Source organism: Panicum hallii, chromosome 5 (assembly GCF_002211085.1).
Source record: "Panicum hallii strain FIL2 chromosome 5, PHallii_v3.1, whole genome shotgun sequence".
Classification (NCBI taxonomy): Eukaryota; Viridiplantae; Streptophyta; class Magnoliopsida; order Poales; family Poaceae; genus Panicum; species Panicum hallii.
In genome coordinates this window covers 31,987,230-32,013,969 of record NC_038046.1, presented here as the reverse complement: position 1 = coordinate 32,013,969, position 26,740 = coordinate 31,987,230, and the positions used below count along the sequence as shown (strand labels likewise).

At 49.2% G+C, this 26,740-nt stretch overlaps 1 protein-coding gene across 1 annotated transcript; it reads right to left on the bottom strand.

Annotated features, from left to right (window-relative positions):
* Positions 1-1,122: 1,122 nt before the first annotated feature.
* On the bottom strand, positions 1,123-14,880 carry LOC112892602 (skin secretory protein xP2-like). The gene is made up of 2 exons (XM_025959736.1): positions 14,632-14,880; positions 1,123-1,761 (listed from the first exon to the last, which is right to left on the bottom strand). The coding sequence occupies exons 1-2, from the start codon at positions 14,878-14,880 to the stop codon at positions 1,123-1,125; spliced, it is 888 nt and encodes a 295-aa protein (XP_025815521.1).
* Positions 14,881-26,740: the final 11,860 nt, after the last annotated feature.

The following is a 26,740-nucleotide window of genomic DNA, read 5'->3' as shown; positions in this document are numbered from 1 at the left end:
CTGGAGCCCAGATTCACTAAGCACCTTAGAGACCCCTCGCTGGCAAGGTCCGAGACCCTGTGGGAAAGATTGCTAAGCAACGATTCTAAGTCATGTGCAGGGTCACACCTCGGTTAGGTGGTAGCTAGTCTTGATCCATCGTGACTATCTCCTAGGGGGCCAAGGGACCTCGGCAGGCCTAAAAGGACACGACAGAATCAGCAATCGGAAAAATGGCTAAGTTTTCTCGCAAAACATATACATAAAATGGACAAGTCTTGTTTTTTGCAAAGCAAATACATTACTTATTATGTACAAAACATTACATTACTTAAAAAAAGGGAACTACTCCTATTTTTCTGGTGGTCCGGAGGGGTCCCTTCCGCTTGCAGGTCCAGGGACGGGGCGGCGCTCGATGCGGGACACCACGATATCCGCTGCCTCTTGCACTCCTTCCCGTGCGGCGGCCGCCGTTGCTCGAACGGGGCCAACCAGGACTGGAGTCAGCAGAATGGTGGGGTCGTGGCTCTGGAAGCAGGTAAGGATGTACTCTGCTATCGCTTGGGCAACCACTCACCCTTCGGTCTCCAGGAGGTCGCGGATGGCGGACTTCATGCATCGCAGTCGCTTGGCGACGAAGTCCAGCATCGGGAGGACGGCGCCAAGCGAAGGAGGGGCCCTGGTGACCTGGATGGGACTTAGCCCGAGGGCATCCAGGGAGGGGTTCGCTTCACCGACCCACCTCACAACCCGGTCGATCTCGGCGCTCCGCTCCATCAGGAGCTCCTCCATCTTGGCCTCCCTCTCCTGGAGCGCCATCTCCCTCTCCTGGAGCGCCATCTCCTTCTTCTGGAGGGCTGTCTCCCGCTCCTTGAGGCCCTAGGCTCGGGTTGCCAGGTCTACCCGGTAGCCGGCGAGGCTGGCCTTCTCCTGCGCCACGGCCAGCTCCCGTTCTTGGAGGTCAGCTTGCTGCTCCTCAATCAACTTCAACGCAGCCTTGGCGTGGTTGACCATGTCGTGGGAAGCCTTTGACCTCTCCTCCATCGCGAGCTCCCTCTCGATAGCCAGCCTCTCCCGCTGGACGACTGCCTTTTCCCACCGAGCAACCGTCACCTCTCAGTCGAGGGTCATGCGCATCTGCTCCTACAGGTCATCGCGCTCCTGCTCGAGCTGGGCTCGCTCCTCGGCGTGGCGGGAGGTGACCGCCTCGATGCGCTCCCCCAGGCAGAATTCCCAGTAGGAGAGCCAGAGGCTTTCCGCCTCTAGCTCCTCCCACTCCTGCCGAAGGCCCTCCTCGATCTTCTCCATCACCCGTTGGCCCTTAACCATGAGGCGGGAGAACGGGACCTTTACTGGCTTCGGGAGGAGGTGCCTCCTGTACACCACTTTCGGCACGTCCTCCTGCGCGGGCTGCGGGTCGGAGCTCGGGACCTCCGCGATCTCCGGTGCGGCTGCCTCCACCGTCGCCACAACCTCCTCCGCAGCCGGCTCTGCAGAAGGGGCCTCCACCGTGGCGTCAGGCACAGCCGCTGCAGCTGGCTCTTCGGCCGTCGCGACAGGTCGAGCTGCCTCCTTTGGGGTTACGGCTTCGGCCTCCGGGGCTTCGGCTCGGACCTCCGCTGGAGCGGGCGGGGACGGTGGCCTTGCTGGTGCTGTCGCCAACTTCCCAATAGAGGAGGATGGAGCTGGCTGGGGGCCGGACCCCCCGGCCGGTGATTCGCCAGAGGGTGCGGAGGACGTGGCTGGGAAAAGGGTCCTGCCACACACCAACGAGGTTAGGACCTGGAAATTAAATGGAACAAAGAAAAGCATGAGGAGTAAGCTGCTTACTAGAAGTCAGGCAACACCCAATCTCCCTGGGTGATCGGGGGATCTGTGGCAGAACCAACCTGAATTATACCGGCTCAAGTACGTGAGTCCACTCCCGAGGGCTCCAACATGCTTCAAACGGTATAATCCCTTGGCCTGTCGGGTAACGTCCCGATAAACCACCGAACACAGGATCAATAAGGTTACCTCACACGAAGGTGAGTCTAGAGATACAGTCACCATAGTATTTTACATCACAGGGAATTACATTACAAGAGTTTCTAAAAGCAGTACGAAGTTTCAAGTTTAGAGAAAACATTACAAATTGTTAAAGTTAGGGTTTTTGGCAGCGGAAAACATACGCGATGATTAACAACACGTCGTCCAGACGGATGTCATGCTAAGCCCAGGCACGACATCACTCGGTACCATCAGCATTGGCCAGGGACGGATCCCATTCCATGGACCAATCATCTGGAAGAGCACAGGGCCAAGGCAGGGGAAGAGTAGGGTCCTCAAAGACTTTACCTGAAAAACATGTAACTAGCAAGACTGAGTATACTAATACTCAGCAAGGCTTACCCGTTCATGGTATACATAGCCATGTAACTAGACTTATGAAGGCTTTTAGCTTTGGGTAGAGTTTTCAGCTGAAAAGCATCGAAGAGTAGATCCTTAATGTCAACTTTTAGCTTTCAAGTTCTAGTTGAATATCCATTCTAGGTAAGCACCTAAATCTATGCAAGCATGGTATAATCTTTGATCAATCATCATGTTTGATAATAATACGATTGCTCTTGTTACTCAATGTGGTAAAGGGATCAAGCAGTCTCAATCTGCGTGAGAAGCGGATGATTCTGAATCGAATTCAACCTTGCAAGGTAAACCTAACACACACGCTTGGAACACCAAAGGGTCGTTCCGAAGCAACCGTTTGCCTTTCATTCTGACTCGTGGACAGGTCCACCACAAGCGACTGCAGGACCATATGCACTTCCAAAGTGCAGGACATACGTCTGTAGCGCGACTACAAAACCCGTATTCCTGGTTGCCCTTGCAACACGTATTCCCACACGTCGAACATAAGTAACCAGAAGAAGCAAGACGAGTGGTGGGAGGTATGTCCACTCCTCGGGCCGATTGGTTACTAGGCTTACCGCTTACCATATTTCACGGCATGTGGCTAGTACTTTCAAACGCTTAACCCGCACTACCACACGCTGCGACCTTAACAGATTCAACAACACAGACGGGGTATCACCTCAACCATGATACCTCACAAAACTCCCGTCCGTCATCCTTATAGTGATAGCAGAAATGTAAACATTACAACTCCTATATCGCGCGAGTGACAGAAAATCACCCGACTTCTACCGGTTCTATTAGCAAAGCATCTATTCGATATGACCTCAGGTGCAATACATTGGTTCCTAGGATTCATGCATCTAGGGTTTCAAGCAATTCCTAAGAACTTAATGCATAGAATACGTAGATAGATATAGATTGTAGTGTAATAAAATAGTAGGTTATGTCCGGGGCTTGCCTTTACTGGTGGGACTGAAGTCAATAAAGTTAAGATCTTCTAAACTTTGGTTCGGGGCTTTTGATAATCCCTTGGTGACGTTCATTTGGTCTTCAGGAAAAAGTCCTCCGCAGACTCCTAGGAGATCTTGTAGGTACCGTTTGCTGAAGTAGTCGTGTCTACATGCAATGCAACATTACATTCAAGGTGTGCATATAAAACTATCTTACTTCACAATAAAGTTGCAATCTAACACTCATTTAACATACTACTCACATAATAACCAAAAAGATCTAAACTAAAGTAGATAGAGCTTTAGGAGGACAACTAATTAGAATCGGCTACTTGTTGAGGGTTACAACAGAGCCGATTGGAAACAATAGAGGTTTAGTTGATAGTTTTGGTAAAGAAGGGAGTTCTCTATACAGTTTTAGGAAATCTGCTGATTTCTGTCTAGAAGAGAAATCAGCATGAGTAGTTTCTGTATATGAGCAGAAGAGATTAACCGGTTTGGTTTTATCAAAGGTTAAAACGGCTGATAGAGATAGGAATATTAAAGGTACTGTGTTACAAGGATAGATCAAGGGAGGATCTTGCCGATTGAATTATCAGCATGTTTCTGGTTTATCTGATTGGTTGGTGCATTGGTTTTGGCCTTAACCGATGAGGATGCATCAGATTTAGCTGATTGATGTGCTTTGATCGTGCCCAACAGAGGCAAGTCTATTGTGCTACCCTACTGATCTAGGGTTGTGTACTTTGGTCTGGGTAGCCGATTGATAGGTACGCCGGTTTGGATCGGCCGATAGCAAGAACCCTAAGATTGTGGGTGAATCTCCGGTACATCGACTATGTGCAGCCGATGTAGGACAGAACAAAGGAATTGTATCGACAGTAGCTGATATTAGAAAGATAACAACCGTATCAGCTAACCAGCCGATGGTAGAAACATATCACAAGAAATGTATCGGCTGACAGCTGTTACGCAGAAACATCATAAACTCAAAGAAAACGGATGCTAAGTGGCTAGGTTGATAACCTGACGCTGAAGCATAGCTGTCGAGATATATTAGCTAAGCAGTAGATGCACACGAACTAATAAGGATCTTTATACGACAAGGAACTTAAGGAAACAGCAATCAAGACAAGGATAGAGTCTTGATGGCAAGGATATGAGCATTCGTATAAAAGGATTAACTAAATATCACACATTTCCATATAAGACATACATTCTATGATTACTTTTCAGTTACAACATATGCATACAATATAAGGTTCAATAAAGCACTCATTCCCTAATATTTAACCTAGATCACAAATCAAAGACTTCCAATTCAAAAGCACAACACAAAATTTGTAGATTTTGACCTAAAGGTCCAAACAAAACTGATTTTGTATTTTTATGAACTTCTTACGAAATCTATGAAATGTAGAAGTTCACGGATTTAAAATAAAAAAGACTCTGGAAATCTTACAGAAAACACCCTAGAACTTTCTAAATCGAAGCAATTAAGTCCCTGGTCAGGGAAAACAGAGAACAGGAAGATAACGACGATATTCCGGCAAAGGGATCGCCGGTATTAGAAAGATTCGGCGGATCAGGGCAAACCTTGGGATAGCCTTGATTGTAGATAAGAACGGATGGAAAGTGAACTCCCGTGGCGAACAGGATCGGTGATAAGAAGTGCTCGACGGTACACCGCGCAACTACTCATCGTTGTCCTGCACAGCTCCTTCCTCTCCTGTTGCCGGTCCCGCGTTTGCTTCGGCCTTGCCGAATCGTTCCCGCGCACGCCCGAACAGCGTGCGCCCTTGGCTCGCGCCACACCTGCTGCGGCCACCCTTCTTCTGCTCACACGCTGCCACGCTACGGCCGCAGCTCCGCCTGCGCCTGTGTCGCGTGCCTGCACTGCTAGCCGCTCACGCGTTCACACTCCTGCGCCGCCATCAGCCGCGCCTTCCCGCGTTGCTGCTCCACCGCGCACGCGCTGCCTGCACACGCTCTTGCGCACGCCGTCGCACGCTGTCCCTGCTCCTGGGTCGCCCGTGTGCCACCATGCCGCCGTTGCTTGCCTCTGCTGGCGCCCGCATCCCAGCGCCTGTCGCCAGCTTCGCCGGTCCCAAGCCGCGCCCGCTCCCTGCGTCTGCGCTCACCAGCCGTCCACGCGCTTCACTCCACCAGCGCGCCGCGCCTAAGCCCGCACCTGCCGCACCCTCACCGGCTCCCTGTGTTCGAGCTCCAGCCGAGCCGCCCTGCATCGCCGGCGCCACACCTGGGCCGCCCGCGCTCTGCTCCGCTTGCACACGCTGCGCCTGGGCCGCCCGCACTTGCGCCAGCCGCGCTCGCGCGCGTCCCTCACGCCTAGCCTGCCTCCGTGCCCGAGCCGAGCCACGCCTCCGCTCGCCTGCGCCGCACGCGCCTCCGTTCGCCTGCGCCACCTTGCTCCAGCACCGTCCGCCTGGATCCTGCGCTTGGCCGAGCCGCACGCTCGCTCGTGCCGTCGCTCGGCGCCACTCCGCACGAGCCGCCGCGCTGCCGCACGAGCCTGGCCCGCATCGCCCAGCGCCCGCGCGCACCATCGCGCGCCTCCTCCCCCGCTTGCGCTGCCGCCAGGAGCCGGCCCGAGCGCCCTGTACCAGTGGAGGGAAGAGAGAGGGAGGGGAAAAGAGGAATTTTGCTAGAGCTGCTGCCGGTGGGGGAGAGGATAGACGGGAGAGAGAGAAAGAAATAGATGCAGCCGCTAGTGGATGAAGGAGAAGGCCAAATAGAGGAAGAACACAGAGAAAAGGAGGAATGGATTTCCCCAAGGACTTATGCACAATTTCAGAAAATTGCAGGGACCTTTCTGTAAAGCAAAATTTCCCATCCATCTAAAACCCGAATGAAGAAATGCCCAAAACGAAAGTTGGAGAGTTTTTCAATCTCTACAACATTGCTTTAGGCCTAAGTTCAAAAACTCAAAACTTATACCTTTACACGTTAAATTTTGAACAAAAGTTGGATTTGAATTACTTTTGTCCTAAAGAGCGTAACTTAATAAAATTCAGGACCTAAATGCAAGCATTTATGACATGTCATGATGACGGGATAGACACGTCATAATGATTGGATAGACATGTCATGATGACTTGCACCTTTTACACTTTAGTCCTAAGTAATTTTGAAAGTTACTTTTGTAAATCAAATACTTGCACAAAAAGACTTGTACTTTTATAAAATTACATAAACACCCTTATTTTCACCATTTTACCCAAACTTTTACACAATTCAACACATACATTTCAAATGCAACTTTCGGATAAATACATAATTTTTACAGGGGATAAAATAAGAAAAACATGTTTGCAAAACCACCCTTCACTTATTTCGAGATTACCTCCTATCCAATTAGATTTTGCAAAAACAACCCTAAGTTTTTCTGTAATTACAAAAATACCCTTTTACTTGCACTATAAATTTTCAGAAGCTTCACACAAACATACACAAGCTTTACACTCACAAGCACATACTTCACACTAACAACTTATGTGCCTAGATTACACGTACATGAACTGTCACAGCCTTCCCCCCTAAAAAGAATCTCATCCCGAGATTCAGGACGAAAGACTTTTAAAGGAAGAGAAGCAAATCACTCATCAGAAGTGGCAGGAAGCAATCACACCAGAGAAACTTGATGTTGATGGTAAAAACCGTTGGAGTATGACGAGATAAGTATAACGAGAGCATGAATAGATTATACATGGATGAGTATGACAAGAGAAGAGAGAGAGAAAAGTGATCGAGTTCTGATCACATCATGAGGACGATAAATGTCGGCGACATTCATCACAAAACTTATAGGTAGCAAGTGAGGATAGTACGAGAGATTGATAAGTGATGTTTGAAATATTCCTGCTTAGAGTTTATTACTTGAATGATTTGGATGATGTTGGTTGTAAAACATACCCATTTATACTGATGCACTGTTGAGATGTATGTTTACAATGATGGTGCAACATGAGGATGGAGGATTCCGTGCACGACTGAAATGGTGCATATAACACAATGCAATTACCATGATGCAATGCTTACACCATGATGCAAGGATGACGATGCTTGCAAGGTATGCATGTAAGAAATGCATAAAGTATGATGCATACCCTCATGAGTTGATGATGTATATGACTCGCACTCTACAACCGTTCTCTCGTAACTAACACCTGGGTTGCATAAAAAGAGATTTTAGTGGGGTTACATCACATATACCTAGTCACCAGTGCGCTCCTAATGGCTCGATCATGTGACTGCAGTGCACATGAGGCCTTAGGTTCCGACACGGCCTCATGGTCATGTGATTAAACACCACCACAAAAGAGGAATAGCAACCCTATAGTGCCAACAGCAACAAGATAGATTAAGGAAACCAAAGACAACCCAAAGCTGTACTAAAGGCATACCCGTTAGTTAGTCTACGGATTTTCGATGACAATGCAACACCATGCACTAACCAAAGATGGTATGTGTTATGATGTATGACTTTTGCTGGGAGAATTGTATTCAAAAAGTAATTATTGTCATAAACCTTTTTAATTTATTCAAAATTATCTGAGCAAAAATTGAAGGTGCAACTTTTAGATGTTGTAACCAGAATAACCAACAATATAGGGTACAACATCAGGAGAGGATAAATAAATCACTGAATGATGGATTGAAGGATTTACTGATGATTATCAAGATGTAACCATCAAAGGAAAGAACTCAATGGTTCTGCCGAAACAGATTTAAAACAAGATCAAGGATTTGATTTAGCGGTCAAGCTAAGATCGGTGATAGGGTTCAAACATAACCCAATCCACTTGATTCACAAAAGGCGTTCTCAACTCTAAGTTAGCCTAGCAGATTACGTTGGCTCCTACAACACAAAGTCTAGGCAAGCATTCAGATACAAGCACACATTTTAGTACAATAACATAACAAGCAAGGCAATCAAATCAATCCAAGATAACATGATGCATGCACGTACTACACGTCCTCACAAACAAAAATAACTGCCAAGTAATCTTGGTCTTACGTGGTTAAGTACGATGGCATCATATAAATACGTCTCTCCCTGTAATATCTAGTCGATATTCCTAACCGTTCAGAACCTATTGAATCGTGGTTAGCATTCCTGCAGAAAACACAGTATGTATATACTGAACCTTTCATGCCAGCATGTCATGAAAGCGTCCCTAAACATTACTGTTCACTATAGAAACAGCATCTGTACAATTACCGTCGTACAGACAACGTTAACATACGTCGTGAAAACAACGTATTCACGGGGTACCGCAAAATGCGGGGGTATGAACTGCGATCGTCATACCCTGCGCCGAACCTTATACTCCCAATGTAGTCAACCGAAGTTGGTACATTGGCAGCATCTCAAGTAGGCCACTGCTTGAGAAACAGCGTTCGGATCGCATCACCGACGGGAAGGCCAAGCTCCCTCAGTTGGCTGAGGATCCTTACCTTCTTACCTCACCATAAAAGGTGTCGTTACAGAAAGTAAAGTTGGGTTGTGCATGAATTTAAGTTTTAATAGAAAAGTAATGCTGGTAGTTAGGGTTATATATATATATTATAGCCACCTCTATTTCCCTTATAAGCATTACCCTAGAGCTTTACGTACTAAGCTCAATCCTTAACGAATCCAACGTAGTTTTGCCAAATACTCTGTTGGTCAAACTTTTATACTGAAAGCATTTTTAAGGTAAAATGTATCTCCAGAGTAACCTTATAGCTCTGATACCAGCTGTGGCAGAACCAACCTAAATTATACCGGCTCAAGTACGCGAGTCCACTCCCGAGGGCTCCAACATGCTTCAAAAGGTATAATCCCTTGGCCTGTCGGGTAACGTCCCGATAAACCACCGAACACAGGATCAATAAGGTTACCTCACACGAAGGTGAGTCCAGAGATACAGTCACCATCATATTTTACATCACAGTGAATTACATTACAAGAGTTTCTAAAAGCAGTACGAAGTTTCAAGTTTAGAGAAAACATTACAAATTGTTAAAGTTAGGGTTTTTGGCAGCGGAAAACATACGCGATGATTAACAACACGTCATCCAGACGGATGTCATGCTAAGCCCAGGCATGACATCACTCGGTACCATCAGCATTGGCCAGGAACGGATCCCATTCCACGGACCAATCATCTGGAAGAGCATAGGGCCAAGGCAGGGGAAGAGTAGGGTCCTCAAAGACTTTACCTAAAAAACATGTAACTAGCAAGACTGAGTATACTAATACTCAGCAAGGCTTACCCGTTCATGGTATACATAGCCATGTAACTAGACTTATGAAGGCTTTTAGCTTTGGGTAGAGTTTTCAGCTGAAAAGCATCGAAGAGTAGATCCTTATTGTCAACTTTTAGCTTTCAAGTTCTAGTTGAATATCCATTCTAGGTAAGCACCTAAATCTATGCAAGCATGGTATAATCTTTGATCAATCATCATGTTTGATAATAATACGATTGCTCTTGTTACTCAATGTGGTAAAGGGATCAAGCAGTCTCAATCTGCGTGAGAAGCGGATGATTCTGAATCGAATTCAACCTTGCAAGGTAAACCTAACACACACGCTTGGAACACCAAAGAGTCGTTCCGAAGCAACCGTTTGCCTTTCTTTCCGACTCGTGGACAGGTCCACCACAAGTGACTGCAGGACCATATGCACTTCCAAAGTGCAGGACATACGTCTGTAGCGGGACTACAAAACCCGTATTCCTGGTTGCCCTTGCAACACATATTCCCACACGTCGAACATAAGTAACCAGAAGAAGCAAGACGAGTGGTGGGAGGTATGTCCACTCCTCGGGCCGATTGGTTACTAGGCTTACCGCTTACCATATTTCGCGGCATGTGGCTAGTACTTTCAAACGCTTAACCCGCACTACCACACGCTGCGACCTTAACAGATTCAACAACACAGACGGGGTATCACCTCAACCATGATACCTCACAAAACTCCCGTCCGTCATCCTTATAGTGATAACAGAAATGTAAATATTACAACTCCTATATCGCGTGAGTGACAGAAAATCACCCGACTTCTACCGGTTCTATTAGCAAAGCATCTATTCGATATGACCTCAGGTGCAATACATTGGTTCCTAGGATTCATGCATCTAGGGTTTCAAGCAATTCCTAAGAACTTAATGCATAGAATACGTAGATAGATATAGATTGCAGTGTAATAAAATAGTAGGTTATGTTCGGGGCTTGCCTTTACTGGTGGGACTGAAGTCAATAAAGTTAAGATCTTCTGAACTTTGGTTCGGGGCTTTTGATAATCCCTTGGTGACGTTCATTTGGTCTTCAGGAAAAAGTCCTCCGCAGACTCCTAGGAGATCTTGTAGGTACCGTTTGCTGAAGTAGTCGTGTCTACATGCAATGCAACATTACATTCAAGGTGTGCATATAAAACTATCTTACTTCACAATAAAGTTGCAATCTAACACTCATTTAACATACTACTCACATAACAACCAAAAAGATCTAAACTAAAGTAGATAGAGCTTTAGGAGGACAACTAATTAGAATCGGCTACTTGTTGAGGGTTACAACAGAGCCGATTGGAAACAACAGAGGTTTAGTTGATAGTTTTGGTAAAGAAGGGAGTTCTCTATACAGTTTTAGGAAATCTGCTGATTTCTGTCTAGAAGAGAAATCAGCATGAGTAGTTTCTGTATATGAGCAGAAGAGATTAACCGGTTTGGTTTTATCAAAGGTTAAAACGGCTGATAGAGATAGGAATATTAAAGGTACTGTGTTACAAGGATAGATCAAGGGAGGATCTTGCCGATTGAATTATCAGCATGTTTCTGTTTTATCTGATTGGTTGGTGCATTGGTTTTGGCCTTAACCGATGAGAATGCATCAGATTTAGCTGATTGATGTGCTTTGATCGTGCCCAACAGAGGCAAGTCTATTGTGCTACCCTACTGATCTAGGGTTGTGTACTTTGGTCTGGGTAGCCAATTGATAGGTACGCCGGTTTGGATCGGCCGATAGCAAGAACCCTAAGATTGTGGGTGAATCTCCGGTACATCGACTATGTGCAGCCGATGTAGGACATAACAAAGGAATTGTATCGACAGTAGCCGATATTAGAAAGATAACAACCGTATCAGCTAACCAGCCGATGGTAGAAACATATCACAAGAAATGTATCGGCTGACAGCTGTTACGCAGAAACATCATAAACTCAAAGAAAACGGATGCTAAGTGGCTGGGTTGATAACCTGACGCTGAAGCATAGCTGTCGAGATGTATTAGCTAAGCAGTAGATGCACACGAATTAATAAGGATCTTTATACGACAAGGAACTTCAGGAAACAACAATCAAGACAAGGATATAGTCTTGATGGCAAGGATATGAGCATTCGTATAAAAGGATTAACTAAATATCACACATTTCCATATGAGACATCCATTCTATGATTACTTTTCAGTTATAACATATGCATACAATATAAGGTTCAATAAAGCACTCATTCCCTAATATTTAACCTAGATCACAAATCAAAGACTTCCAATTCAAAAGCACAACACAAAATTTGTAGATTTTGACCTAAAGGTCCAAACAAAACTGATTTTGTATTTTTATGAACTTCTTACGAAATCTATGAAATGTAGAAGTTCACGGATTTAAAATAAAGAAGACTCTTGAAATCTTACAGAAAACACCCTAGAACTTTCTAAATAGAAGCAATTAAGTCCCTGGTCAGGGAAAACAGAGAACAGGAAGATAACGACGATATTCCGGCAGAGGGATCGCCGGTATTAGAAAGATTCGGCGGATCAGGGCAAACCTTGGGATAGCCTTGATTGTAGAGAAGAACGGATGGAAAGTGAACTCCCGTGGCGAACAAGATCGGTGATAAAAAGTGCTCGACGGTGACGAGATTTCGTGGGTGACGAAGAAGTTTGTCGGGAATTGTAGTGGGTAGAAAATGGCCGAAGAGGTAATCCCCGCAGTGATTTGTGGTCTTGCTCGGCGATCGACGAGGAATAGGAGCTGCTGGATGTCATGGACCCCTGGGACGAAACGACAGAGCCGGATTGGTTCGCTAGGACAACTCCTCTGCGAACCTCAGGGTTTCCTTGCTCACGGCTAAGCCTCCTCTGTTTACACATTTGTGCCGCTGAACCACGGCCGGCACACCCGCGCAGCTGCTCCTTCCGAATTCGCCGCGTTATAACTGCCACCTTTGCTTCGCCGCTTCTCCTTCCGATTCGCTTTGCCATAACCGCCCCTCCGCCTCCGCGAGGGCTTTGGTTTGTGTGCATCAGGGCCGTGCCTTCCAATGTCTTCTCCTCAACGGCTTCCGACGTCCTCCATGCACGGTCCCGCTGCTCCCGTGCGGATCCGCCTGCAGCCACCGCACTGCAGCTCCTCCCGCACCGCGCGTGACTTCCCTGCATACCGTCGTTCGGTACACCGCGCAACTACTCATCGTTGTCTTGCATAGCTCCTTCTTCTCCTGTTGCCGGTCCCGCGTTTGCTTTGGCCTTGCCGAATCGTTCCCGCACACGCCCGAACAGCGTGCGCCCTTGGCTCGCGCCACACCTGCTGCGGCCACCCTTCTTCTGCTCACACGCTGCCACGCTACGGCCGCAGCTCCGCCTGCGCCTGTGTCGCGTGCCTGCACTGCTAGCTGCTCACGTGATCACACTCCTGCGCCGCCATCAGCCGCGCCTTCCCGCGTTGCTGCTCCACCGCGCACGCGCTACCTGCACACGCTCTTGCGCACGCCGTCACACGCTGTCCCTGCTCCTAGGTCGCCCGTGTGCCACCACGCCGCCGTTGCTTGCCTCTGCTGGCGCCCGCGTCCCAGCGCCTGTCGCCAGCTTCGCCAGTCCCGAGCCTCGCCCGCTCCCTGCGTCTGCGCTCACCAGCCGTCTGCACGCTTCACTCCACCCGCGCGCCGCGCCTGAGCCCGCACCTGCCGCACCCTCACCGGCTCCCTGTGTCCGAGCTCTAGCCGAGCCGCCCTGCATCGCCGGCGCCACACCTGGGCCGCCCCGCGCTCTGCTCCACCTGCACACGCTGCGCCTGGGCCGCCGCACTTGCCCCAGCCGCGCTCGCGTGCGTCCCGCACGCCCTTCCTGCCTCCGCGCCCGAGCCGAGCCACGCCTCCGCTCTCCTGCGCTGCACGCGCCTCCGTTCGCCCGTGCCACCTTGCTCAAGCGCCGTACGCCTGGATCCTGCGCTTGGCCGAGCCGCACGCTCGCTCGTGCCATCGCTCGGCGCCACTCCGGACGAGCCGCCGCGGTGCCGCACGAGCCCGGCCCGCATCGCGCAGCGCCCGCGCGCACCATCGCCCGCCTCCTCCCCCGCTTGCGCTGCCGCCGGGAGCCGGCCCGAGCGCCGTGTACCAGTGGAGGGAAGAGAGAGGGACGGGAAAAGAGGAATTTTGCTAGAGCTGCTGCCGGTGGGGGAGAGGATAGACGGGAGAGAGAGAAAGAAATAGATGCAGCCGCCAGTGAATGAAGGAGAAGGCCAAATAGAGGAAGAACACAGAGAAAAGAAGGAGGAATGGATTTCCCCAAGGACTTATGCACAATTTCAGAAAATTACAGGGACCTTTCTGTAAAGCAAAATTTCCCATCCATCTAAAACCTGAATGAAGAAATGCCCAAAATGAAAGTTGGAGAGTTTTTCAATCTCTACAACATTGCTTTAGGGCCTAAGTTCAAAAACTCAAAACTTATACCTTTACATGTTAAATTTTGAACAAAAGTTGGATTTGAATTACTTTTGTCCTAAAGAGCGTAACTTAATAAAATTCAGGACCTAAATGCAAGCATTTATGACACGTCATGATGATGGGATAGACACGTCATAATGATTGGATAGACATATCATGATGACTTGCACCTTTTACACTTTAGTCCTAAGTAATTTTGAAAGTTGCTTTTGTAAATCAAATACTTGCATAAAAGGACTTGTACTTTTATAAAATTACATAAACACCCTTATTTTCACCATTTTACCCAAACTTTTACACAATTCAACACATACATTTCAAATGCAACTTTCGGATAAATACATAATTTTTACAGGGGATAAAATAAGAAAACATGTTTGCAAAACCACCCTTCACTTATTTCGAGATTACCTCCTATCCAATTAGATTTTGCAAAAACAACCCTAAGTTTTTCTGTAATTACAAAAATACCCTTTTACTTGCACTATAAATTTTCAAAAGCTTCACACAAACATACACAAGCTTTACACTCACAAGCACATACTTCACACTAACAACTTATGTGCCTAGATTACACGTACATGAACTGTCACAGGATCCTCCCTTCCCACGGAAGATTCCCCAGTCATCTGCTGGGGCCCTCCCGCCGAGGATGCTCTCGGTGGCAGGAGCGGGGTCTGCGGCCCTGGCTGCGGTGGTGGTGGTGGCGGTGGCGTCACCTGATGCTGCGGTAAAGACTGCAGTGCCTCCTCCGGCCACCCCTGCGGCTGCGGGCGTTGCGACGGTGGTGGTGGAGCCTGGGTGCTGCTCTGTCCCCCCGGCTCCGCCATCTTCTGGCGCTTTGGGGCCGGCTCCCCCACGAAGGACCCGTCGCCCCGCCGGAGCCTCCGTGACCTGCCCTCCTCTTCTTGGCTGCTACAGGCGGAGGCTGCTCCCCGTGCCTCGTCGTCTCTCCATGTCGGGGAGGCGCCCACATTGTGCTTGTGGCGGCGCTCCGGCTCCGGTTCCTTCCCTTTTCCCTTCCCGGCGGGGGCCGGACCTCCGTGGCAAGACCCGCTGGCAGTTGGGCGAGGTGCCTGGCATCTGGATCACACGATTGGGGTCACCTCCCACCGGCCGGACCACCAGGCCGCCCTCATCGAGGGTCGGCATCGACGCCAGGACCGCCGGCCGCATTGCCTGGTCCTCGCATAGGGCCTTGATCCCCCTCAGAAGCACCAGCGACTCTGGGGTGTATGTCTTGCCGGTCATCACCCGGATCGAGACCTCCAGCTTCGCACTGGTCAGGTCTGTGCCGGGCCCGCGCACGATCCTACAGCAGTCATTCGACCCCGTGTACATGCAGGCCATCCTGGACCGCTATTGCAGGGAGTAATGCGATGCCTCAAGAAGTCGCCCAGCACCATCATGGACGTCAGGCCGCCCCTTGCCAGAGTTTTGACCCAGTTCAGGACCAGGACGAGCTCCTCCGGCAGTGGCAGCTTGGCCTTCCAACTGCTGTGGTCGCTGAGTGGCCCTTCCGTCGGGAGCTCCAGGCGGTCATTGGCGTCGGTCGTGGCGATGACCCAGTCGTCATGCCAGTCCTCCCACTTGGCGCTAGAGAAGGCACTAATGTAGGAGCCGGACGTCCCTTGCCGGAGCTGCAAGTAGTAGGCACCAATCTTGCGCTTGCTCCTCCCTGACCCAACCTGGGCATAGAAATGCCTGAAGATGGCGACGTAGGGACGGACCCCCCGAACATCTCCATGAAGTGGGCAAAAACGGCCACGAGGAGGACGGAGTGGGGGGTGAGGTGCTGGAGCTGAAGGCCGAGCTCCTCCAGGAGCAGGAGGAAGAAGGAGGAGATTGGCGGCACCAGCCCGCAGGAGATATACGAGTTGAAGGATGGACTCCCCGGTAACCAGGTCACTGAGGGAGCTCGAGCCCGCTCAGATCTTCCCGGAGAGCTCCGGCGAGGTCCACCCCAGGAGGCAGCGCACCGCGTCAAGCTAGCTCAGGCGCTGAAAGCGGCGGGGGTTGCGAAGTAGAGACATGGCGGTGGTTGCTGCTTTGCGGGGACTCGGATCAAAAGGAGGCAGAGGAGGAAGAAATGCCGAGCGCAAAAAGCTGATCGCCCAGCGCGTGCGGAGACGAAGGGGCGCTGCAGCATCTGGAGAAGGCAAGTGCGAAAAGGTAGCCGATCTCTGTGGCGCGTGCCTTTAAGTAAAGCTACTCACCTCTTCGAACTCCACGGCGACCGAGGAGAAGCCGAAGGGTTGCCTGCACCAGGCCCCCTTCTCTCACCCTCTATGATCGGTGGGCCCAGGCCCGCCAGTCAAAGGAGCGGTCACTGGAGGCGGGGGGAAAAGGTGGAATCCGAACAGCCAGAGCAGCGGGACAGGCTCGAATAAGACAAGAAGCTGAACTGTCTGGCGCACAGAACGCGAACAGAGGATGACCCCTCGGAGATCCCGCTGGGGAGATTTGTCCTTCTTGCCCCTACACGACAAGCACAAGCAATCCACCAGGCGCAACGCTAGGATATGGCCCCACCTACGGGTTCGTTCCTCACCCGAGGTGGGTCCGAGGGCCTCTGTCGGTATATATAGACAGGGGTACCTCCTGCTAGGGTGTCCACCTTCAAACCCTTAGCGCGCCGCTGCCGCCTCACAGGTAAGGGCGCGATGGTGTCCGGCTCCGGCGTGTGCGCCAAGCGCATCGTGCTGGACACGCGCCACCACATGCTTGGCCACCTTTCCTCGATCATCGCCAAGGAGCTGCTCAATGACCAGGAGGTCGTGGTAGTCCTTGTGAGGAGATCTGCATCTCCGCGGGCCTCATCTGTTAGTAAGTCATGTAACAGAGTGTCCAACCAGATGGGCAAAAGGTTATCCGTGACCCCACCCTTGCCCTTTGGGTGATGAGGCGTACGGCCCGAGCCTGATAGCTAGGATTATGGTCTCCAGACCTCCTCCCATGCTCTTATAGGTCCGGTGTCTCCATGTACCCACAAGGGCAGGGTGCTCTGGAATGGCCTCCACGGGCTCGGAGCCCCCAGGGGGTCCGGCGCCACCACGTGTGGGAGCCAGACCCCTATGGGCCTGTCCATCCGGACTGGCCTCGGGGGCCCGGACCTCCCTTTCCCCCGGGAAGGGGTCCGGTGTCGCCACGTGCCGCCAAGGAGGCGGCTGCAGGGCCAACCCTACCACGTGCCCGTGGCAGAAGGCTCTCTGTGGGACACCAGCCCAACTACCGCATTAAATACGGGTAGGTGGGCTGTGTGCGCCCAAGACAGGGCATGGCCTGCCCACTGACACACTGGGCAGGTATGCTGACACCACGGTAAGCCCGCCTGTTTCCAAGGCGGCACGTCACATCACTGTGCACTGTGCGCGGGCAGGCGGTGAACAGTCATCTCACAGCGCCGCGTGTATGAGCAAATGGTGATGATGGTCTGCTGCAGAAGAGCAGAGGCGTGCGCTCCCACAGTGTACACGGAGGCGACAGTGCGGCGGGTCAACGTAGCCCCTTTGCTTATCAGAGGGTACTAGCCCAACAGTGACAGCACGTCTTCCACTGTGCGTAACACTGACAGCAGGCACTGTGCCGGTAAGGAGGCACATGACCATATCCTGGCTGTAGATACGCACATCAACTTCTCAATTAGGGGACTACAGGAAGGAGCTGGAGAGGAAGATCTCGGGATCTCTCGCATTACAGGCTCCAGTCGGTGCGTTATTTAATATATAGCCAGGCCCACCTGTTGGGGCCCCGCTCAGTGTATGCACTCCCCTTAGTCTATAAAAGGGAGAGTGCGCTCGTTAGACACGGACAAGTTCTCTTGGACTCACAGGACTCACATGCTTTCTCAGGCAATACAACTCACAAGTGGACATAGGGTATTACGCTCCGGCAGACCGAACCACTCTAAATCCCTGTGCCTTTTCCATGTTCATCCACCCTTTGATCAAGCGTTCCTAAGTCTCCCCCAAACTCATCCTAAACTAGGATTAGGCGGGTGCATTCCGCCACCCGGCTGGAGATTTCCTCCGACACTACCATTATGAAAATAGTAGTCTAAACTAACCCCATCTGCCATTATGAAATGTAACATAAATAATAACATAATCTTCATATAAATTATGCACATATGCTATTATTAAAAATAACTCCTTAAACTTCCACCTAAATTACCCATATATGTGGTTCTTAAAAGTAGACTAAAGTAACCCCTAAATTAGAATCTAAATTATTTAGATATGTCAGTATAAAAAGCTATCCCTAATTACTACAATATATGATTCTAAATTAACTATTTCTATTGACCTGAAAGGAATCAGTACTTGTATAGCCTAAGAGTAGGAGAGGGTGAAGTAGGCAACCTTAACCTATGGCTTCCACTATTTTGCACAAATCAAATATAAAGTAGATGATACTATCTAGGTTTGCAACTATGTTTCATCTAGTTTTTGCACTTACTCACAAAGATTTTTGCAACCTAGAGCCACTTCTAGCAAGAAACTACTAAAAAAGTAAAGGCACTCAAGTTGCAAGTATGAAATACGGAAATGTAAAGGAGTGGGTTAGCGAGAATGCAAACTCGCACGATAATTTATCCGTGGTATCGGTACGCAAATGCCACCCATTGTTCACGTTGAAGCTCCACTAAGGATCTGCTCCTGGTCACTAAGTCTCTTCCGACGAACCAAGCTTACAAGATTGGTTCACTCCAAGACTAAGCACAAGGAAGTAACCCTTGCTCTATCTCATTCTAGGTCTAATCTAGCACTAATCACTCTCTAAGTATGTGCTAATCAATTATGGACATAATGATCACGAATTGCCACCAAAGACGGCTCGCTCAGCCTACTCCCTGGCTATCATTACACAAAGGTGGATGGACGGCAAGTGATTGATATTATACCTCTGTTATCGCCATAATCTGACCGGGCCAGAAGTGGGCCATGGAGCAAGATGGGCTTGGAAGGCAGTCACGATAAACTTGCGAATCGGACCCTGTACAGGAGAATGGGGCCAGAAAGGCCGTGTAATTTAGATATAGGCAGTTAAGATTCGTGTCGTGTTTGGTTAGGGTTAGTTAAAGAGGACAAGTCTATGGACTATAAATATGTACCATGAATAAACAAGAAGAACGGAATCATTCATCAACAACTCTCGGCGCATGGCCTCCCCTGTTTTAGGGTTTTCATCGGGTAAGTGCCATGCGGCCCCGATCATGCTTTGCGTCATCGGGGGTAGCATTACCCTTGCTCGTTTGTTCATATGTTGCTCATTCTGAAGCCTCGTAGATGGCGAGTTGCATTAGTTATCCTAGCATGCATAGAGTGATGTTATTCTTTTGCATCTTAATCACGCTTTGTTCGTTGCTCTCGTGTGCTTAATCATCGTGTTCGATCACGAATGCGATGATTGTATCTTGTTTCGTCTTTATCAGTAGATCCGATCTGTTATGGCTAGTTTCTATTTATTTAGAAGCTTGCTCGATATGTGCATGATTAGGCCTTGCAAACGAGTTGAATGTTCCGACAGGACGCGTTAGTATCGGCTTGTAGCTTGAACAGGGGTTGCTCTAGGAATCGGCTTTTCGCTTGTATCTGTTAGGCTCAATCACGTGTAGGATGTTCCGATCGTGCAGTGAGGGCTTAGTTATCGTGGGTTGGATTAGATTGATATTTATGAAGCAAGGCTTATTTAAATATATATATATATATACGTTGTATGTTGCCTGTTCCAAAGATCCGATCCGGTATTGATGCAATCGGTTCTCTATAGCCGATACCGGGGAGGAGGTAATGAGCCAACCACGGCTCAGACTAATCTTTACACATGTCTGTGTACGCAGGAGTTTGACACGTCACACCTTCCTGATCAGGTGCAGGATCAGGTGGCACGCCTAGCGACTTCAAGCCAGGGTGCGCGCCAGATCACTGGGCCGTTGACCGAGGGACCGGGGCCCACCAGCCGTCCCGGAAGCCTCCCGGCTCCTCGTGTTGCCTATCACTGCCCGCCAGTGGGTTTTGGCCGACAACACATTCTGGCACGCCCGGTGGGACCATCTTCATCGACTTCGTCATCACTATCTTCATCGACTTTGTCGTCACCATCTTCATCGACTTCATCATCACCGATTGACTGCGTCAACCGCGGACGGTAGAATGGCAAGAGATGATCCAATCACTTATGAAGAGCTCTCTGCCGAGCATAAGCAAAGATACGACAAAATCAAGGCTCAATTTGAAGCTGACCTCATCAGCTCTTTTAAAAGGACTCGCAACCACGGTGTCAGGTGGAGAGGGTTTTCACCTGAGGGTAATCTTGATGGAGTAGATCTGTCTACCCCTTCTGAAGATCGTACCAGAGCTTTGCGGCAGGAGGTAAATTATGCGGTGGCTCATTCATTGCACCGGCATTTTGAAAGTTTGGTCAACACTTTTGAGCGTGTAGCTTTGCGAGTGGTCCAAGAAATTATGAAGCATCAGCATTCTCCAACTGGGCCTACTTTGGGAAGTCATAAGGGAGAATTGCCATTCCAGACCACACCTCCATTGCCTTATGCACTTGCAGCTGCAGAATCACTTGGCGCTCCAGCTTATGTGGTTTATAAAGTGGGAGGTGATCCCATGGATCACCAGTTCTTCAGCGAGCCACCCAAGGAAATCCCACATGGCTACATGTGTGCATACATACCGGACAGCAATAACCCGGTACATTCCGCACAAAAAGTAGTTGGAGGGGTTTCTGGAGCCGACGTAGACAAGCAAGCGTGGCTAGCAACTTATGCTACCGGGCCGAGTCATGACAGTATGCACTCGGCCCCTGGATTACAAACAGCGGAGCAAATCAGCGCCATTCTGAGGGATCAGTTTGGCATATTACCAAAGAGAAGAGCGATCGGCTATACTAAGCCGTATCCAAGTGACTACGATCTAATTCCATTGCCGCCCAAGTATCGGCTCCCTGAGTTTAACAAGTTCAGTGGAGCAGAAGGTTCTAGTTCTATCGAACATGTGAGCTGATATTTGGCACAGTTGGGTATGATCTCTGTATCAGATCCGTTGCGAGTAAGGTTCTTCTCGCAATTGCTCACAGGACCGGCCTTTGGGTGGTATACGTCATTAGGTCCCAACTCCATCCGAACCTGGAAGCAGCTGGAAGAACAATTCCATATTCAGTACCATTCAGAAGCTACAGAGGCGGGAATTGCTGATCTGGTGCAGCTCCGACAGAAGCGTGGAGAAACCGTGGTAGAGTTCGTTCGACGCTTCAGGGAGATGAAGAACAGGTGTTATTCAACATGGATCTCAGAAAAGGAAGCTGTCGAGTTGGCGTCATTGGGATTACTAAAGCCGATCAGAGATCTGGCTTTTCAATTGGAGTTCACTTCCTTGGTGCATCTAGTCCAAAAGTTGACGACGCATGAGCAGCGTCACCCTGAGCTGTACCAAGAAAAATTTAAGCGCCAAGTAGCGCTAGCTGATACAGAAGAAGCCGATGACTCCGAGGAAGAAATGGAAGTATCAGTTGCAGAATGGGCTCGTGGTGCAAATTCCGTACCATGCAAGTGGGTAAAGCAAACTAGGCCGGCGAAGGAGTACGATTTTGATGTGAGTAAAGTCGAAATTTTTTTTGACTTGTTATTAAAAGAAAAGCAGTTGAAGTTTCCAGAAGGATACAAACCTCCCACGACGCAGGAGTTAAAAGGAAGATCATATTATAAATGGCATGATTCTTTTACCCACAGCACCAGTGATTGCAAGGAGCTCCGTCGGCAAATCCAATCGGCTATTGAGCAGGGCCGATTGATCCTAGGCCAGACCGCCATGAAAGTCGACACTCAGCCGTTCCCTGGTGTCAACAAGGTGGAAAATTACGACCGGTCTGCAAGGCGACAACTGGATTTCGCGCTTGGCATCAACATGGCGGGGGTGACATCACGCCGCCAGGGCAAGAACAGAGAGGCTGATCCCAGCGATCGGCCCCAAAAAGAGAATAAAGAGTACGTCACAGAGAGACAAGTAAGGTATGTAAGGAATCAACGGCCAACTTCCTCTGATCTTCTCAGGAAATATTAATACCAATACCAGCAGCGCCTCCAGCGAGAATCTGAGGAAGAAGAATATGAGCGTCGCACCGGAAAACGCTTGAAGAAGCACGAAGATGCCCGTGATCATTGGCACTGCCCGTTCTTCAGGTACTGTTGGGATTTAGGTATGAGCCGACTGCCTACTGTCAGGGATTGCCCAGAGTGTGGACCAATGAAGTCAGAAGCAAGGGATTCAGTTTTCCGGTGGCTAGGACCTGCTCCAACCCGGCAAGAGAGGGTTCGGTCACCATGAAAGGAAGATGAAGAAGAAGATAGGTATCATCGTCCACGTTGGTGCCCCAATGGGCTTAATCGTTCCCAGAAGCACAGGGTTCAGCGGCTGCGTAGCTTGGAGGAGGCCGAGGCCAAGTACATCGAGACTTTAAGGAAAGCGCGACCAGATCTGGCAGAACAAGTCCATTATGTGCAGGAAAAAGAGTCGCGCCCACCCAGAAAGGAATGGCGGCCCAAGTCAACAGAAGCCGATAAGAAGGTATCGGCTGATGCACACATGGTTTTTGTACTTCCTGCAGAGTTCCATGCTCGAACCCAGGAGGAGCCGTCGGTAGCCCAGCTTGATTTGGGACCACGACCGGTGATATTTGAAAAGCCACAAGCCAAGAACTACAAGCACCTGAAGGCCTTGTATCTTAAAGGGTATATCAATGGTCAGCCTGTTAATAAAATGCTGGTGGATACGGGAGCGGCAGTTAACATCATGCCGTACTCAATTCTGCGCCGTTTGGGGCGGTCCACCGGAGATCTAATCAAGACCAACGTCATGCTGAGTGACTTTAATGGGCAGACTTCAGAAGCTCAGGGCGTCCTCAGTGTGGATCTCACCATTGGAAACAAGACCGTCCCAACTTCGTTCTTCGTCGTCAACAGCAAAAGTACCTACAATGTTGTACTTGGCAGGGACTGAATTCACACCAACTGTTGCATTCCCTCCACAATGCATCAATGTTTGATCCAGTGGGATGGAGACGAGGTGGAGGTGGTCTAGGCAGACGATTCGATCGAAATTTCGCACGCTGCCATGAGCATCTGGGATGCAGAAGATCAAGAGCCGATTTCAGGGATGAGCCTAGAAGGGTGTGACCGCATCGAGGCTACAAAAAATGGAGTAAGGCTGGTCTTATCCACTGGCCTTATAGAATAAAGGGGCCGCAAGGACCGAGACGTTGCAGCGAAGCCATAGAAGCCGATTCCTGCAATCGGCCCCAAAAAATTGAATTTGTGAGGTCAAGTGTTCTACATAGTTGTTATGGGATGGCCAGTGCTGGCAGCCGACCTTATTGTTTTTGTAAAAACTTGGAAAATAATGGGATGCGTGGAACGGCCGATCTTAACGATCGGCCGGAATTCTTTTTACTGTCTCCTGTTCCATCTGCAGCATTGATCCAATGGAGGAGGGGAAGCTAGGATATGGTTTCACGTCGGCTGACGAACTTGAGGAGATAGATATTGGTCCTGGGGATAAGCCACGACCAACGTTTATAAGTAGGAAGTTGCACCCATCTCTACGAGGGCCGATGATAACTTTGCTAAAGGGATATGCCGATTGCTTCGCCTGGGATTACACAGAGATGCCTGGGCTGGATAGGAGTATAGTTGAACATCGGCTCTCTCTTAAGAGCGGATTTCGACCATTCCAACAGCGGGCACGGCAGATGAAAGCTGAAGTCCTGGTTGAAGTAAAGAAAGAAGTAGAGAAGATGTTAGAAGCTGGATTTATCAGGACTTGCAGATACGCTGAATGGATCTCCAGCGTTGTGCCCGTACAGAAGAAGGATGGCCGATGGCGGGTTTGCGTGGATTTCAGAGATCTCAACAGGGCCACTCTGAAGGACGAATATCCAATGCCTGTTGCAGAAATATTGATTAATGCAGCTGCCAGTCACAAAATTTTGAGTTTCATGGATGGTAATGCTGGGTATAATCAGATTTTTATGGCCCCTGAAGATATACACAAGACTGCATTCAGAGTACCCGGAGTGGTGGGTCTATTCGAGTACGTGGTTATGACCTTCGGTCTGAAAAATGCTGGTGCTACGTATCAGCGTGCCATGAACCACATCTTCCATGATTTGATCGGCAACTTGGTAGAAGTTTACATCGATGACGTCGTGGTAAAGTCAGCATCGGTTGAGGGACATCTGGAAGATTTACGGCAGGTTCTGGAACGAACTAGAAAGTTCGGGCTCAGGATGAACCCGAAAAAGTGCACCTTTGGTGTGTCAGCTGGGCAGTTCTTGGGTTTTCTGGTTCATGAAAGAGGAATAGAGATTGGCCTAAAAAGCCAGGAAGCTGTACGCACTATGGTGCCACCCACTACCAAGAAGGAGCTCCAGCAACTTATTGGCAAGATTAACTTCGTCAGGAGGTTTATTTCTAATCTATCTGGGCGGATTGAACCCTTTATGGAGTTAGTGAAAATCAGAACCAATGAAGAATTCCGCTGGAGAGCAGAGCAGCAGCGGGCATTCGAAGAAATTAAAGAATATTTGTCGAGACCGCCTGTGTTGGTGCCACCACAACAGGATAGGCCATTTTACATATATTTGTCAGTTGGCGATACCTCTATTGCTTCAGTGGTAGTACAATTATATGATGGCAAGGAGAGGGTGGTATTCTATCTCAGCAGGAGAATGTTGGATGCAGAGACAAGGTACCCCGATATGGAGAAACTTTGTCTTTGTTTATTTTTTATGTGCACCAAGCTTCGCCATATCCTGCTATCGGCTGAGGTAATCATCATTTGCAAATCGGATGTCATAAAACATATGCTATCGGCTCCTGTATTGAAAGGCTGATTGGGAAAATGGATGTTTGCATTATCAGAGTTCGATATCCGATATCAACCCGCAAAAGCAGTTAAAGGGCAGGCGTTAGCGGATCTCATTGCTGAGAGGGTTAATACCAATATAGCAGCGCTTTCTGTACGAGCCTGGGCTATGTACTTCGATGGATCAGTTTGTGGAGAGGGATGTGGCATCGGCATCTTATTGGTATCGCCTCGGGGGGCAACATATTCTTTCTCGATCAGATTACCTGCTACCTGTACCAACAACCTTGCCGAATATGAGGCGGTGCATAAAGGCATGGAATTGCTTCTGGAGGCCGGAGCTGAAGTAGTGGAAGTCTTCGGGGATTCAAAATTGGTAATCTCCCAACTTACGGAAGAATATAGATGCGAAAGTGAGCTGCTGTTCCCGTTGTGGGTTCAATGCCAGGAGCTAATGGCCCACTTCAAGTATATAAATTTTTATTGGATACCTAGGGCTCGGAATGCAGAGGCCAATGATCTAGCGCAACTGGCTTCAGGGTACAAAACCGATGGGTCAAATCATCAGGGGTACTTACTGGACCAGGGAGATTGGAGAGCCGATATCTTCAATTACTTGAAGGATTCGGCTCGGGGGGCACCCAAGAGGATACGGTACAAAGCCATGAGGTATGTCCTGATAGGGGATGATATGTTTTACAGGACCTTGGAAGGGTTATTGCTTAAGTGTTTGGGGCCGATCGAATCCAATCGGCTCCTGCATGAAGTTCATGAAGGAACGTGTGGGACTCATCAATCGGCTCACAAGATGAAGTGGCTAATTAGGCGATCAGGGTACTACTGGCCCACCATGCTTGAAGATTGTTTTAAGTATTATAAAGGGTGTCAAGCATGTCAGAGGTTCGGAAAGTTCCAGATGGTGCCAGCATCCGTGATGAACCCCATCATTAAACCATGGCCGTTCAGAGGCTGGGGTATGGATATGATCGATAAAATCAATCCTCCATCTAGCAAGGGTCATCAGTTCATTTTACCTATCACAGATTATTTCACCAAATGGGTGGAAGCGGTCCCAATGAAATCGGTGGCATCTAAGGATGTTATTCAGTTCGTCAAGGAACACGTCATTCACAGATTTGGGATCCCACAGACCATTACAACAGATGGTGGTTCGGTTTTTATTTTAGAAGAATTCAAGAAGTTTGCAGCTGATATGGGTATCAAGCTGATTAGATCGTCTCCATATTATGCTCAGGCAAATGGACAGGCCGAAGCGTCCAATCAGAGCCTTATCAAGTTGATCAAGAGGAAGATTGATGAATACCCCAGACGCTGGCACGAGGTCCTGTCAGAAGCACTGTGGGCATACCGTGTATCCTGTCATGGGGCGACAAAAACTTCCCCTTATCACTTGGTCTACGGGCAGGAAGCCATGTTACCATGGGAAGTTACGACTGGGTCAAGGCGCGTAGAATTCCAGAATGACTTGTCTGCTGAGGAATATGCTACTCTGATGAGTGACAATGTGGAGGACCTCACGGAACTCAGGCTATGGTCGCTAGAGAAGATTAAGGAGAATAAGGCTAAGGTAGCTTGTGCATACAATAAAAAGGTCAAACCGAAGGAATTTCAAGTAGGAGACTTGGTCTGGGAAGCAGTATTAGCATTGGGAACTAAGGACGCGGCATATGGCAAGTGGTCCACGAATTGGCACGGGCCGTACAGGCTTGACCAGGTCCTACCTGGAAATGCGTACATGCTTGAAGAATTGGATGGCGTCAAGTTTCCAGTGGCAGTCAACGGCCAACATCTTAAGAAA

Coding starts and splice junctions, on each gene's coding strand:
- LOC112892602 (XM_025959736.1), bottom strand. CDS start 14,880: ATGGCGGAGCCGGGGGGACAGAGCAGCACCCAGGCTCCACCACCACCG. Junction 1,762..14,631: donor AGGATCCTGTGACAGTTCAT/GTACGTGTAATC, acceptor TTTAATTTCCAG/GTCCTAACCTCGTTGGTGTG.